Source organism: Cebus imitator, unplaced genomic scaffold (genome assembly GCF_001604975.1).
Source record: "Cebus imitator isolate Cc_AM_T3 unplaced genomic scaffold, Cebus_imitator-1.0 Scaffold238, whole genome shotgun sequence".
NCBI lineage: Eukaryota > Metazoa > Chordata > Mammalia > Primates > Cebidae > Cebus > Cebus imitator.
In genome coordinates this window covers 2,052,226-2,065,617 of record NW_016107553.1, presented here as the reverse complement: position 1 = coordinate 2,065,617, position 13,392 = coordinate 2,052,226, and the positions used below count along the sequence as shown (strand labels likewise).

The 13,392-nt window shown below is 44.3% G+C and overlaps 2 protein-coding genes across 4 annotated transcripts in view; one reads left to right on the top strand and one right to left on the bottom strand.

Moving 5' to 3' along the window:
* Positions 1–4,342, bottom strand: part of CPEB3 (cytoplasmic polyadenylation element binding protein 3) — a 246,448-nt gene extending 242,106 nt beyond the window's left edge. The window contains exon 1 of one of the 3 annotated variants that reach the window (XM_037727736.1): positions 4,064–4,342. The gene's annotated coding sequence lies outside the window, so the exon portion shown is untranslated. Of the gene's footprint in view, positions 1–3,759; positions 3,780–3,821; positions 3,951–4,063 lie in introns of those variants that run through there. The other 2 variants (XM_017498193.2, XM_017498195.2) reach the window with 2 other exon arrangements.
* MARCHF5 (membrane associated ring-CH-type finger 5) overlaps positions 3,972–13,392 on the top strand; it is a 65,425-nt gene continuing 56,004 nt past the window's right edge. Inside the window, exon 1 of the mRNA XM_017498204.2 lies at positions 3,972–4,424. Within this exon, the coding sequence (XP_017353693.1) occupies positions 4,390–4,424 (35 nt within the window). The 5' untranslated portion in view covers positions 3,972–4,389. The remainder of the gene's footprint in view (positions 4,425–13,392) is intronic.

The following is a 13,392-nucleotide window of genomic DNA, read 5'->3' as shown; positions in this document are numbered from 1 at the left end:
AGTTATCTGTTTCTTTTTAGATACCCTCATGAACATTTAATACAAAGCTAATTGCTTTTTTTTCCTTTTTTTCTTTTTTTTTTGTGACAGAGTCTTGCTCTGTCACCCAGACTGGAGTATACTGACTTGATCTTGACTCACTGCAACCTCTGCCTCCCAGGTTGAAGCAATTCTCTGCCTCAGTCTCCCAAGTGGCTGGAATTACAGGCGTCCACCACCACGCCCGGCTAATTTCTGTATTTTTAGTAGAGACAGTGTTTCACCATCTTGGTCAGGCTGAGTCTTGAACTCCTGACCTCATGATCCACCCACCTTGGTCTCCCAAAGTGCTGGGATTACAGGCGTGAGCCACTGTGCCCAGCCGCTAATAGTCTTTTAAAAGCTTTATTGAGATGTAATTTACGCAACATTAAAATTCATCCATTTTAAGTGTACAATGGGTTTTTTGAGTATATTTACAGAGTTTTGCCACTATTATCATAATCTAATTGTATCTTATTTGTGATATAATTAACAAAATTCTATAACCAAACCACTATCTAATTCTAGAACATTTTCATCCCCGCAATAAGGAACCTCATACTCAGTAGCAGTCACTCCCCATTTCTCCCCAACCCCTTCAGCCCTATGCATTCACTAATCTACTTTTTGTCTCTATGGATGTGCCTATTCTTGACATTTCATGCACATAGAATCATACAGTATGTGGACTTTGTGACTGGCTCCTCTCACTTGGCATAATGTTTTCAAGGTTCTTTCATGTTATAGCATATATCATAACTTTATTCCTTTTCTCCTAATAATATTCTATTGTATGATATACCACACGTGGTTTATCAACTTATCAGTTGATGGATATTTGGGTTTCCACTTTTTGGCTATCAAGAAAAATGCTGTAGGCTGGGTACCATGGCTCACGCTTATAATTCTAGCACTTTGGGAGGCTTAGGTGGGAGGATGGCTGTGCTCAGGAGTTCAAGACCAGCTTGGGCAACATGGCAAAACACCAACTCTACAAAAAAAAATTTTTAAACCCAGGCATGGTGGTGCACCCCTGTAGTCCTAGCTTCTTTGAGGGGGCTGAGGTAGGGGGATGGCTTGAACCCCTGAGGTCAAGGATACAGTGAGCCGGCGCCACTGCACTCCAGCCTAGATGACAAAGTGAGACCCTGTCTAAAAAAAAAAAAAAAAAAAAAAAAAGAATAATGCTGCATAAACATTCACAAACAAGATTTTGTGTAGACACTGTTTTCATTTCTCTTGAAAATACCTAGAAGTGGAATTACTGGGTCATGTGCTAATCACGCTTTAGATGAGTAATAGGATTTTTTTCTACTTCAGAGGGTTTCTGACACAACCAGGAGGCTTTTCCATAAAAATGCAAACATAAAATCCATTTGTTGGTATAATACGGTCCATGTGCATATGTCTTTGCTATCATCAAAAGGTATCATATTTTCCAATTTCAGTTGAAATAGAAATTCTGACATTAGATAAGATCTTAGAATCTTGGAGTCTGTACTAATCTACTTCATTCACATGCTGGGATAAAATTCTGTTTTTAAGCAGGAAGTATATATCCAACTCCTATGGCTGACAATTGCTTAAGAGATAAATACATGATACGGTTAGACTGACACAACACCAGGAGCAAAAAATAATAATTTAAAATGTTAAGACACTGGGCTGGGTGCGGTGGCTCACATCTATGATCCCAGCCCTTTGGGAGGCCAAGGCAGCCGGGTCATCTGAGATCAGGAGTTCAAGATTAGCCTGTTCAGCCGGGCGCGGTGGCTCAAGCCTGCAAGCCCAGCACTGTGGGAGGCCGAGGCGGGTGGATCACGAGGTCAAGAGATCGAGACCATCCTGGTCAACATGGTGAAACCCTGTCTCTACTAAAACTACAAAAAATTAGCTGGGCATGGCGGCGCGTGCCTGTAATCCCAGCTACTCAGGAGGCTGGGGCAGGAGAATTGCATGAACCCGGGAGGCGGAGGTTGCGGTGAGCCGAGATCGCGCCATTGCACTCCAGCCTGGGTAACAAGGGGGAAACTCCGTCTCAAAAAAAAAAAAAAGATTAGCCTGTTCAACATGGGGAAACCCTGTCTCTAGGAAAAATACAAAAGTTAGCCGGGCATGGTGGTACCAGCCTGTAATCCTAGCTAGCTACTTGGGAGACTGAGGCACGAGAACAGCTTGAACCCAGGAGGTGGAGATTGCAGTGAGCCGAAATCATGCCACTGCACTCCAGCCTGGACAACAAAGGGAGACTCTGTCTCAAAAAAATAAAATAGGCCTGGCACCGTGGCTCAAGCCTGTAATCTCAGCACTTTGGGAGGCCGAGATGGGCTGATCATCTGAGGTCAGCAGTTCTAGACCAGCCTGACCAACATATAGTAAAACCCCGTCGTCTCTACTAAAAAATACAAAAATTAGCTGGGCGTGGTACACACGCCTGTAGTCCCAGCTACTTGGGAAGCTGACGCAGGACGATCCCTTGAACCCGGAAGGCAAAGGCTGTAAAGAGCCATGATTGAGCCACTGCACTCCAGCCTGGGCAACAGAGCAAGACTCAATCTCTCAAACTAAATTAACAAAATAAAATAAAATATTACACATCAACCATGTGCGGTGACTCACACCTGTACTCCAAACACTTTAGGAGACCAATGTGGGCGGCTCGCTTGAGCCCAGGAGTTCAAGACCAGCCTGGGCAACATAGCGAAACCGTGTCTCTACGAAAGTATATATATATATAGACACCCTGATTTTTAGACACACTGATTACTCATTTTCTTTCCCTAGAAGGACTGTCTGTGTGTGTTGGGGAGGGTGCTGTTTCTCAAAAGCATTTTTCAAAAATTGTAGGCCAAATAAACTTCTGGTCACATTTTTGGGGGTTTGTTTTTTCCCAGTAATGAACACTCTAGTTCAAATATATTTTGCAAATTTTGAACAGATAATGAAAAGTTGATTGTAAAATTCTACATTTAAAAAAGACTTTAAAGACACATTTTCATTTTTTAAAAAAATCAAACATCTTGCAGTAGAAATTAGACATAATCAAGGGAAAACTACCAGATGTCCTACCAATCACAGCCCTAGAGAAAACGCCACAGGTCGTCCAAAAAATGCATTCGTTTGAGTTAACAGCTCCTTCCTCCCGCCAAAGGTATCCCTCGAACTTCAGAAGCTGACCCTACGAGAGACTGATTTGATTTCTCCTTTTTGATTACTCCCACCCTGCCACTCCCAATCCACCTGCTTGAAGGTGTCAACGCGACTAGAAACGGTTAACAGTGACCAGCAGCAGAGAGAGAAACAAACATCCCTGACAACCCACAGCTGAGTAAGCAAGAGCCGTTTATTCACTAACGTGTTCCATTTGGAGACTGTCGGAGAGCCCTTGAAAGCCCAGGCACATTTGAGAAGGTTTCTGGCGAGGGAGGGAATCATCTTTTCTTCCCCCACTCGCCAGCCCCAAACACACAGTGGGAGACTCGGGTGGAAGCCGTCTGGTCCAGGCAGTCCCGACTTGCCCGCCCCCTCAAGAAAAACCTCACGCACCCAAGCAGCCGACCCCTTGAGGGGGTGGTGTAATTCCCCCAAAATGGGCTCTGCCGCAGGAGAGGCTGGCGCCAGCGCCGGGGGCTTCGGAAGGAGTTTCTGCCACCCCCACCTCCGCCACTGCCCGCCCCCACGCCACGGCCGGGGCTGAGGACCCTGATGAGAAATGGCCCTTCAGCCCCCTCCCCTCACCTGGCTCGGTCCCACCTGAGGGCAAGAGCGGAGGCGAAAAGAAACAGGCAGGGAAGGCTGACCTTGTTGCTACTGACAGTGGAGCGGCGCATCCTGCTGCTTCCTGGAAAGCCGCCCGAAAGACATTTTTTGTCCCAGGAGGAAGGAAACGGTAGGGCGCCGACCGGACGGCGGCCGTCGCGGAGGCGTTGGTCCGGCGGTCTGTGCAGCCTCTAGCGGGGACGGCCCGAGGACTACATCTCCCAGGCTGCTCTGGGCCGCCCTACGACGTGACCCCAGCGCGCACGGAGGCGGCGACTCTTACCTCACAAAGGTAGCTCCTCCGCCGGCAGTAGCTCGGCGCCCGTGGTCCATGGACCGGAACCTCGGGCCGACGGGCAGGAACCCGGGCCGCGATCGCCGCCTCCCCGCCTCAGGCTCCTCCTCCTTGCTTTCTGCCGCCTACCCCGAACGCCCGCAGGCTCCGCACAGCCCTCGCTTGGCTAGCCGAGCTGCCCCGGGAAGCTGGGTGGCGGGTTCGCGACTGCCACGGGACTGAGGCCTACTCTGCCGCCTCTCAGTGCTATTGTCCCTGGGCCTGGCCCTGAGCAGGTCTTCTGGGGAGGGCCGAGTGCGCCGGCTCCGCGGAAGATGCCGGATCAAGCCCTACAGCAGATGCTGGACAGGTACGGGCCGCTGTGTGGGGGTAGGGGAGCCGCCGACCCTCGCTCTCGCCCTGCCCGCGCCGGCCCTCGAGGCTCTTGGTGAGCAGAGCCCGGCGTGCCGAGAGGGGTTCCACGGCCAGGGGGCTGTGAAAGACGCAGAAAGTTTTCAGTCTAGACTTGGGGGCGGACATTGCGAGCGGCCTGGGTCGTAGACTTTGGGTGAAACTTAGCCAAGGAGTGGCGTCTGCTTTCTTTGGAACCCCGTTTTGACGTGAGAGGGACTTATGTTAACCCACAAGATTAGTTTCTTTTTCTTACCCTCTTCCCCTCCCCCCCACAACTTGTAAAGTGTTTGTCAGCGATGTCACTGGCAAGAAGAACCGAATTATTTTTCAGGGGAATGACCCCCTTATAATTTTAAGTCTCTAAGAACCAATGATAAGCATTCTTTTAGAAAGTCTGATTGGCTGATTTCATTCTCCCCCCTTTCCCCGTCCCCGCACCCCCTCATCCCGTCCCCACCTCCGAACTGTAAGGTCAGAGTATCCGCAAGGGAGCTTTAACGGTCAGTCCAGAGTAGAGTTTATGGAAAACAGCCAAATTAGTCCAACTCTGAACACTTAGCGTACTTGACGATCGTTGAGTTCATTGAAGACATTTCAGCTAGTACAGGAGTCAGTTGCCCATTCTTGGGGGGCCCCGGTCGGTGAAACTCTTTGTGAAGTCAGCCGCACCGCCCTCTGCTGTTGAAATTCTAGCCGTGGGTTCTACCCTGAGTTTTTGGAGACTCTAGATCCACATTTCCCCCAGCCAAGTCTTACTTCCTGGCATAGCAAGTTGTACAAGCTAATTCATGATGTTTGTGGTTGCTTACAACTCTCAATAGGCATCACTTGCCACCCATTTCAGCAGGTGGTACCAACTCTTTGTACTAAGTAAAATTCCAACTGTAAGGTGTTAAATGAAGGGCCTCCCTTAATTGTGTTTATGTCTAATTAAATGCTGTTTGGTTCTGCCACACCCAGAACACAAATGACCCAAATGTACATATCCTTCCAGGGTGACAGACGTTTTTTTGGAGCTTAGAATTTTGAGCCGTCTCAATTGATAGAAATTATGTCACTGATTTTTTTCAGTTGGGATAACTGGTGATTCATCCAGCCCTTGTTTCAGGTCAACATTCTGCCAATTGTATTGACTACCCTTTTTTATATGTATGTGTGTGGTTTACAAGCTCCTGGAAGGCAGAAACTTACTATTGTTTATCTCTAATCCCAGAATAGAGCCTGGTACTCAGTAAGTAATTAAGTATTTGTTGTGAACTAATGCACAAACTTATTTGTCAGTTTCCCCAGTTGTCTAGGGGTCTGATAATTTACCAGGTATTCCTTTAATTGTAAATTGGCAAATTGTGGCAAATTAAATTATGCATAGAGGAGACCGCCTGCCACTGCCAATTCTAAACTGTTGAGACCCTGTTCTGATGCAGGGTATTTTGTAATTTTTTCCTCTGAGGACCTCCTGCTTTCATTTTTACATAGTGACTTTTTTTCGAGACAGAATCTCTGTAACCCAGGCTGGAATACAGTGGCAGTGACGTGGTCTCAGCTTATTGCAGCCCCCGGATCCTGGGCTCAGGTGATCCTCCCACCTCAGCCTCTCTAGTAGCCAGGGACTACAAGCACATGCCACCACGCCCAGCTAATTTTTTGTATTTTTATAGAGCCAGAGTTTTGCCATGTTGCCCATACTGGTCTCAAACTCCTGGGCTCAAGTGATCCTCGCGCCTCAGCCTCAGAAAGTGCTGGGATGTCAGGCGTGAGCCACTGTGCCCGGCCTAGAAATGCTCTTATGTCCAGCAGCTAACCTAGCTTTTCATATGCTCTTTGGAGATTTCCCTAAAAGTAAGAAGCCAAAGAGTGAGGTCCGGCACGGTGGCTCACTCCTGTAACCCCAGCACTTTGGGAGACCAAGGCAGATCACTTGAGGTCAGGAATTCGAGACGAGCCTAGCCCACATGGTGAAACCCTGTCTCTACTAAAAAAAAATACAAAAATTAAGCAGGCATAGTGACGTGTGCTTGTAGTTCCAACTCTTGGGAAGCTGAGGCATGAGAATTGCTTGAACCAGAGAGACGGAGGTTGCAGTGAGCCAAGATCACACCACCGCCCTCCAGCCTGGACGACAAAGTGAAACTAAATCTCAAAAAAATATATATATATATATTAGTGAGGCATTTAAAACTTCTCAACAGAAATGTGAAGGTTTTGGCTGCCATTTACTGAAGCAGGTGACTATGACACTGGCTTACTCTCATTTTTGTTCTCCTTTTGACATACCTTAAGGTAGATTTTTAACATGACTGTCAAAGACCTTTATTGTCTGGATTAGTAGTTGGTAGCCTACTTCCGTGTTAGAATTACCTGGGCATTTCAAAATATGCATGGATGCTGGATCCTCTCTAAGACTAATAAGATCAAAAACTTCTGTAGGATAGATCCTGGACATCTGTAAAGCTTTTTAAATGTTTCGGATATGGCTGAAAATGACTGCCGTAAGTCCTAAGGCAGTGATACCTTTCATGGTAAGAGATAGTAGGGTATAGTGAGTGAAGCTTGGGCTTCAGAGATAGAAAGCATGAAATTTGAATTCTGCCACTTACTAGCTATGTGACTTTGAACTTAGATTCTGACGCTATGTATATCATTTATGAAATGGGAATATCCTACTTCACAGGGTTACAGTACACGAAAACGTAATCGCTATAAAACAACAAAACACTCTGTGTTAGCCCAATAGAAGGCACGTAAGACTAATGTAAACCAGTTTGGCCATTTTTCCCCCATCTACTTTATGTTTACAATTTGCTTCATCTGGGCTGGCCCTACTGCAAGTTGAACACAAAGATAGTCAACATGATTCACTTGAAGGAGTATCAACAGGCCAAGAGACTAAGATATGTCAGCCTGTTAGGACCCAGAATTTTTTAAATGAATTTGGCTTCTCCCTAACGTGGTTTTTGGTGCCAATCTTTGAGGGACAGAATTTAGCTCAGATAATTGTTCATGTGTTTATTTATTTAATGCAGGTTTTTAACTTTGTAAAGACTAAGGAAATATGTGTAACATATTGTTCTGTTCATTTTAGGTTAAGTTATGTATTTTATTTAGACCAGGCACAGTGGCTCACGCCTGTAATCCCAGCACTTTGGGAGACTGAGATGAGAGGATTGCATGAGTCCAGGAGTTGGAGACCAGCCTGGGCAACATGGCGAGACTCAGTCTCTACAAAAAATTTAAAAATTAGGCCAGGTATGGTGGCACACGCCTGTGGTCCCAAATAGGAAGCTGAGGTGGAAGGATTCCTTGGGGGTCGTAGCTGCAGTGAGCCATGTTTGCATCGCTGGGTACTCCAGCCCAGGTAACATAGCAAGACCCTGTCTTTAAAAAAAAAAAAAAAAGGTGTTATTTTACAATGAATCAATTATTAAACATTTATATTTATTGAATTTATTTAATAAATACTGAGTGTCTACATATGCCCAATACCATTCTAGGCCCTTGGTATATAGTGGCGAATTGAACATTTAAAAAAAGCCCTTATGGAGCTTTAATTCCAGTGGTGTTTGTGTTGCTTAAACTGTCAAAGACTCGTTTCAGTGGTAACAAGAATGGTATGTTCAATTTATACCACTTAATCTTTCAGGGTTTTTAAATTAGTGGCAACTTTTTTTTTTTTTTTTTTTTTTTTTTTTTTTTAGAAATTTTTTTTTTTTTTTTTTTTTTTTTGAGACAAAGTCTCACCCTGTCACCTAGACTGGAATGCAGTGGTACAGTCTCTTGGCTCACTGCAACCTCTGCCTCCCAGGTTCAAGCAATTCTTCTCCCTCAGTCTCCCGAGGAGCTGGGACTATAGGCATACACCACCACACACAGCTAATTTTAGAGACAGGGTTTCATCATGTTGGCCAGGCTATCTCGAACTCCTTACCTCAAGCAGTCCACCAGCCTCGGCCTCCCAAAGTACCTGGATTAAAGGCATGAGCCACTGAACTTGGCCAACTAGTGGCAACTTCTTAATAGCTGAAGTTGAATTTCCTTGTCTTTTGCAAATAACTCACTTTAGTTTAGCTATTATTTATATTGATAAATTTAATTACTATAGTATTTGTAGGTGGAAAGTATATATATGGATATACTTTTGATTGCCTTTTGTTTTTATAAACTGTTTAAGTGTTTTATATAAATTTATTATTTGAACCCTTTTTTTTTTTTTTTTTTTTTTTTTTTTTTTTTTGAAACAGTTTTGCTCTTATTGCCCAGGCTTGAGTGTAGCGGCTTGATCTCGGTTCACTGCAACCTCCGCGTCCCGGGTTCAAGCCATTCTCCTGCCTCAGCCTCCCAAGTAGCTGGGACTACAGGCATGTGCCACCACACCCGGCTAACTTTTTGTATTTTTTTTTTCTTTGGCCGTAGACCAACTTTTTGTATTTTTAGTAAAGACAGGTTTCTCCATGTTTGTCAGGCCGGAACTCCCAACCTCAGGTAATCTGCCTGCCTCGGCCTCCCAAAGTGCTGGGATTACAGATGTGAGCCACCACGCCCAGTCTTGAACCATTTAAATTATTGTGGGTAAACAAGAATGCTGGAAAGGGGGGGTGATTTTTCTAGTGTCATGAATGTTTTAGCATCACAAATATCATTTCCCTGAAATTATAACCACTCATAAGCCCAAACCCTTTATATCAAGTTTTTTGAACCTTAGTTAGGTCTTCTATCTTTTTCATTGCTTCAGTTCTTTAGTAAGAAGTTGTTATGTATTACTTTCTCTTTCACCACCACCTTTCTTATTTTTCTCTAAAACTTCTCAAAGTTAGGATTGAATTTTCAGAGAACAATTCAAAGAATATAACAGACTGCAGGAATGGACCTCTGATTTGAAGCCTGGACTTACTGAGAAATGCTTCTGGAAACTACTTTTGCTTCCCCGTCTTAAAATAAGCACGCATTAATTTGTTGAGGTTGTTTTGCATTACTTACTTGCATCTAGTGAATGGGCAAGGAATGTAGCCAGAATGTCCCCAGAATGGTCAGATGGGAGAAAGAGCAGAGAGAGTGGTCTATTCCTCTAACCCCCTCTTGCAATGGTAAAATGAATTAGAATTCTGCTTCTGTGAGAGTGTTATCCACAGATGTATACCCGTTTGGAAACCAAGGAAGCTGTGTTCTGATAGGAGCATGCTGTGTAAACAATTTCACATTCTCTTTGTCAGTTGACCTCAATCACATCACCATTTTGACAATTATAAACCAATGCCCAGAATTAAAAACCATCATCAATTATATTTGCTTCCAGCTATATGTGTAAAAAATGAAAACATAAATAAAATGAAAATCTCCTTTGACCACTGCGTATCTTCTCATCCCCACTCCATTATCGTAAAATGGGTTTGTATTTCATCCTTGGTTTAATGCCTTTTTAGTAGACCACTTTTATTATTTTTTTGATACAGGGTCTTACTGTATTGCTTAGGCTAGAGTGTGTTGGGATTCACTCGGGGTGGCTGGCAAAATATTGGGGAAAATTACAAGATTATAGTCTCATACCTTTTGGAAGGCTGGAAGATTTTAATGGAACAGGCTGAAGGCAGCCAGCTCTTACCTTAGAACTTTAAGTCATAGGGTAAGATTAGGATAATAAAGCTTCCCCAGTTAAGTCTGTTTACCCCACATCCCTTTGTCTCTACTGTTTACTCAAGTAAACTTTGTGCTGGATGGTCCTCTCAGGGGAAGGTTGAAGAAGAGTTACCGGTTAATGGTGTTTACTCTGAGCTCCAGAACCAAGACCTTTTATCATCTTAAAACCACTGTTTTAACCAAGTTAATTATCCACAGTATGTTGACTTAGAACCTCTGCTATTAAATCTAGCTGAATAAATGCGAGGAGGAGCAGCAGCAAGTGGTGGTCAGTTAGCTGCAATCACCCTCTAAAAGCAGCTGACAGCCATCCCTAGCCCACTCAGATTCACTGTATTCTGGTGTGTGTGAGTGCATTTTATTCATCTGGTGTTGAGTCAGGGTCTGCAGGACAGACCTCTGCAGTTTGTGATCAGTGGTCTCAGGTAGTGACCACGACATGATCAAGGTGTCAGAAGTGGAGTAGCATAATCATGGCTCACTACAGCCTTGACCTCCCAGGCTCAAGTGATCCTCCCACTTCAGCCTCCAGAGTAGCTGGGACTACTGGTGTGCACCACCACACTGACTGATTTTTTGTACTTTTTTGTGGAGATAGGGTTTCACCATGTTGCCCAGGCTGGTCTCAAATTCCTGGGCTCAAGCAATCTTCTTGCCTTGGCCTCCCAAAATGCTAGGACTGCAGGTATGTGTCACCACACCCAGCCTTCGACATTTTATTTTATTTATTTATTTTTTTTTTTTGAGACGGAGTCTCACTCTGTCACCAAGGCTGTAGTGCAGTGGCGTGGTCTTGGCTCAGGGCAACCTCTCCTCCCGGGTTCAAGCAATTCTCCTACTGAGCCTCCCAGATAGCTGGGACTACAGGTGCGTGCCACCACACTGAGCTAATTTTTGTATTTTTAGTAGAGACAGGGTTTTACTATGTTGGCCAGACTGGTGTCAAACTCCTGACCTCTGACCTGCCTGCCTTGCTCAGCCTCCTAAAGTGCTAGGATTATAAGTGTGAGCCTTTGTTCTTTTTTAATCTAGTCTTGTTTATGACATTTAGCTTCTTATTTTTTCTTTATTATTTCTCCTTATAACTTTACTTTCATTCCCCTTTCTTGCCATTAGCTCTACTAAAAGTATACTGAAGGGCTATGTGCAGTGGCTCACACCTGTAATCCCAGCACTTTGGAAGGCTGAGGTACACCAGTCACCTGAGGTCAGTAGTTCAAGATCAGCCTGCCAACATGGTGAAACTCCATCTTTACAAAAATTAGTAGGGCATAGTGGCGTGCACCTGTAATCTCAGCTACTCAGGAGGCTGAGGCAAAAGAATCTCTTGAACCTGGGAGGCAAAGGTTGCAGTGAGCTGAGATCGTTGCACTGCACTGCAGCCAGAGCAACAGAGCGATACTCTGTCTTAAAAACAAAAAAAGGCATACTAAACATTGCCAGTAATTTCTTAATTAGTAAATATAATGACATTTTCTTGAGGACTTTTTATCCTAAAGTATCGCATTACCTTTTTCTTCAATTTTTACGTATGGTTCAATTCTTGTCATTTACTATTCTGAAAAACTATACTCACTCATGCTCTTCCTCTTTATTGAAATGACTCCCAGATCTGTCTTTATTCCTGACCTCTTTTCCTCATTTCCTTTAGCACCTAATTTCTACCTGCCCTGTGGACATTTCTATTTGTGTATACATGGTATTGCCAGTCAATCTAAAACTAAGCTGCTTATCTTGACTTCTCAATTTTTGGTTTTCGATATTACCATTCTTCTTGTCCACCAGCTATAAAACAAATTTTGTTTGTTTGTTTTTGAGACAGGGACTGGCTCTGTCACCCAGGCTGGAGGACAGTGGCCAATCTCTGATCACTGCAACCTCCACCCCCACCCCTGGCTCAAAACATCCTCCCACCTCAACCTCCAGACTAGCTGGGACTACAGGTGCACTACCATGCCCAGCTAATTTTTGTATTTTTAGTAGAGACAGGCTTTCGCCATGTTGCCCAGGCTGGTCTCAAACTCCTGGGCTCAAGTGACTTTCCTGCCTCAGCCTCCCAAAGTGCTGGGATTACAGACATGAGCCACTGTACCTGGCCAAAACTTAAGTTTTTCTTGTTTTGTTTGTTTTTTTTAAAGAGACAAGGTCTTGCACTCCCAGGATAAAGCCTCCCAAGTAGCTAGGAGCACAGCACAAGCTACTGTGCCCAGCTAATTTTTTTTTTTACTTTTTTTTTTGTCACAGAAGTAATGATGAGTCTCACTATGTTGCCCAGTCTAATCTCAAACTCCTATCCTCTACCAGGCCTCCTACCTTGGCCTCCCAAAGTGTTGGGACTATAAGAATGAGCTACCTTGCCTGGCCTTTTTAAAGTTTTTTGCTTTCTTCTTTCCTTCCACATCTACTTGTTCATCACATATTGTTGATTTTCCTTTTTCTAGCTTCAATTTTTCGCTTGGTCTAGTTTGGCCTGCAGAGTGGCACTAGAATAAGCCAAGGCACAATTATCATGCCATTTCCATACTTGAAAATCTGCCAGTCTCTGTGTCACCTAAAAGGTTAAAATGTCAACTTCCAACAGGGTAATGTACTTTCATCTGTTGCCGTAATCCAGCCCCAACCTACCTTAACCATCCTCTCCTGCACTCCTCTTCATTGTCCCCTGAATATATCCTGGTCTTTCATCTCTTTATTTTTGCTTCAGGTGCCTTCCTCTCTCCTAACACCTGGCCAAGTCTTACCCATATTGAATTCTGCTGAAATATCACAGTGAAGCCTTGCACAGCTTCCCCATAGAGTTAATAACTCCTTTCTGTGTTTCAGTAGAAGCTTTATGCATTTATTAGAGTATCACATTATACTGTAAATTTTTTAATGTGATTGTCCCATGTCTCAGAGCTTCCCACACACACATAACCTTACCGCCACCACATACGTTCATCTGGAAGTTCATTGAGAACAATAACTGCCTGTATTTCCTAGCCTATTTTCCCACAAGGGACCTTGGCTCACTGCAGCTTCCTGCACCCAGGTTTAAGCAATTCTCATGCCTCAGCCTCCCAAGTAGCTGGAATTACAGGAGTGTGCCATCATGCCCAGCTAATTTTTTGTATTTTTAGTAGAGACAGGGTTTTATGAACTCCTGGCCTCAGGCAGTCCTCCTGCCTCAGCCTCCCAAAGTGCTGGAATTACAGACATGAGCCACCACACCTGACCTGCCTCCTAATTCTTAAGTGCTGTACTTCACATAGATGAAAAAAAAAATTTATATATATATATATATATATATATAT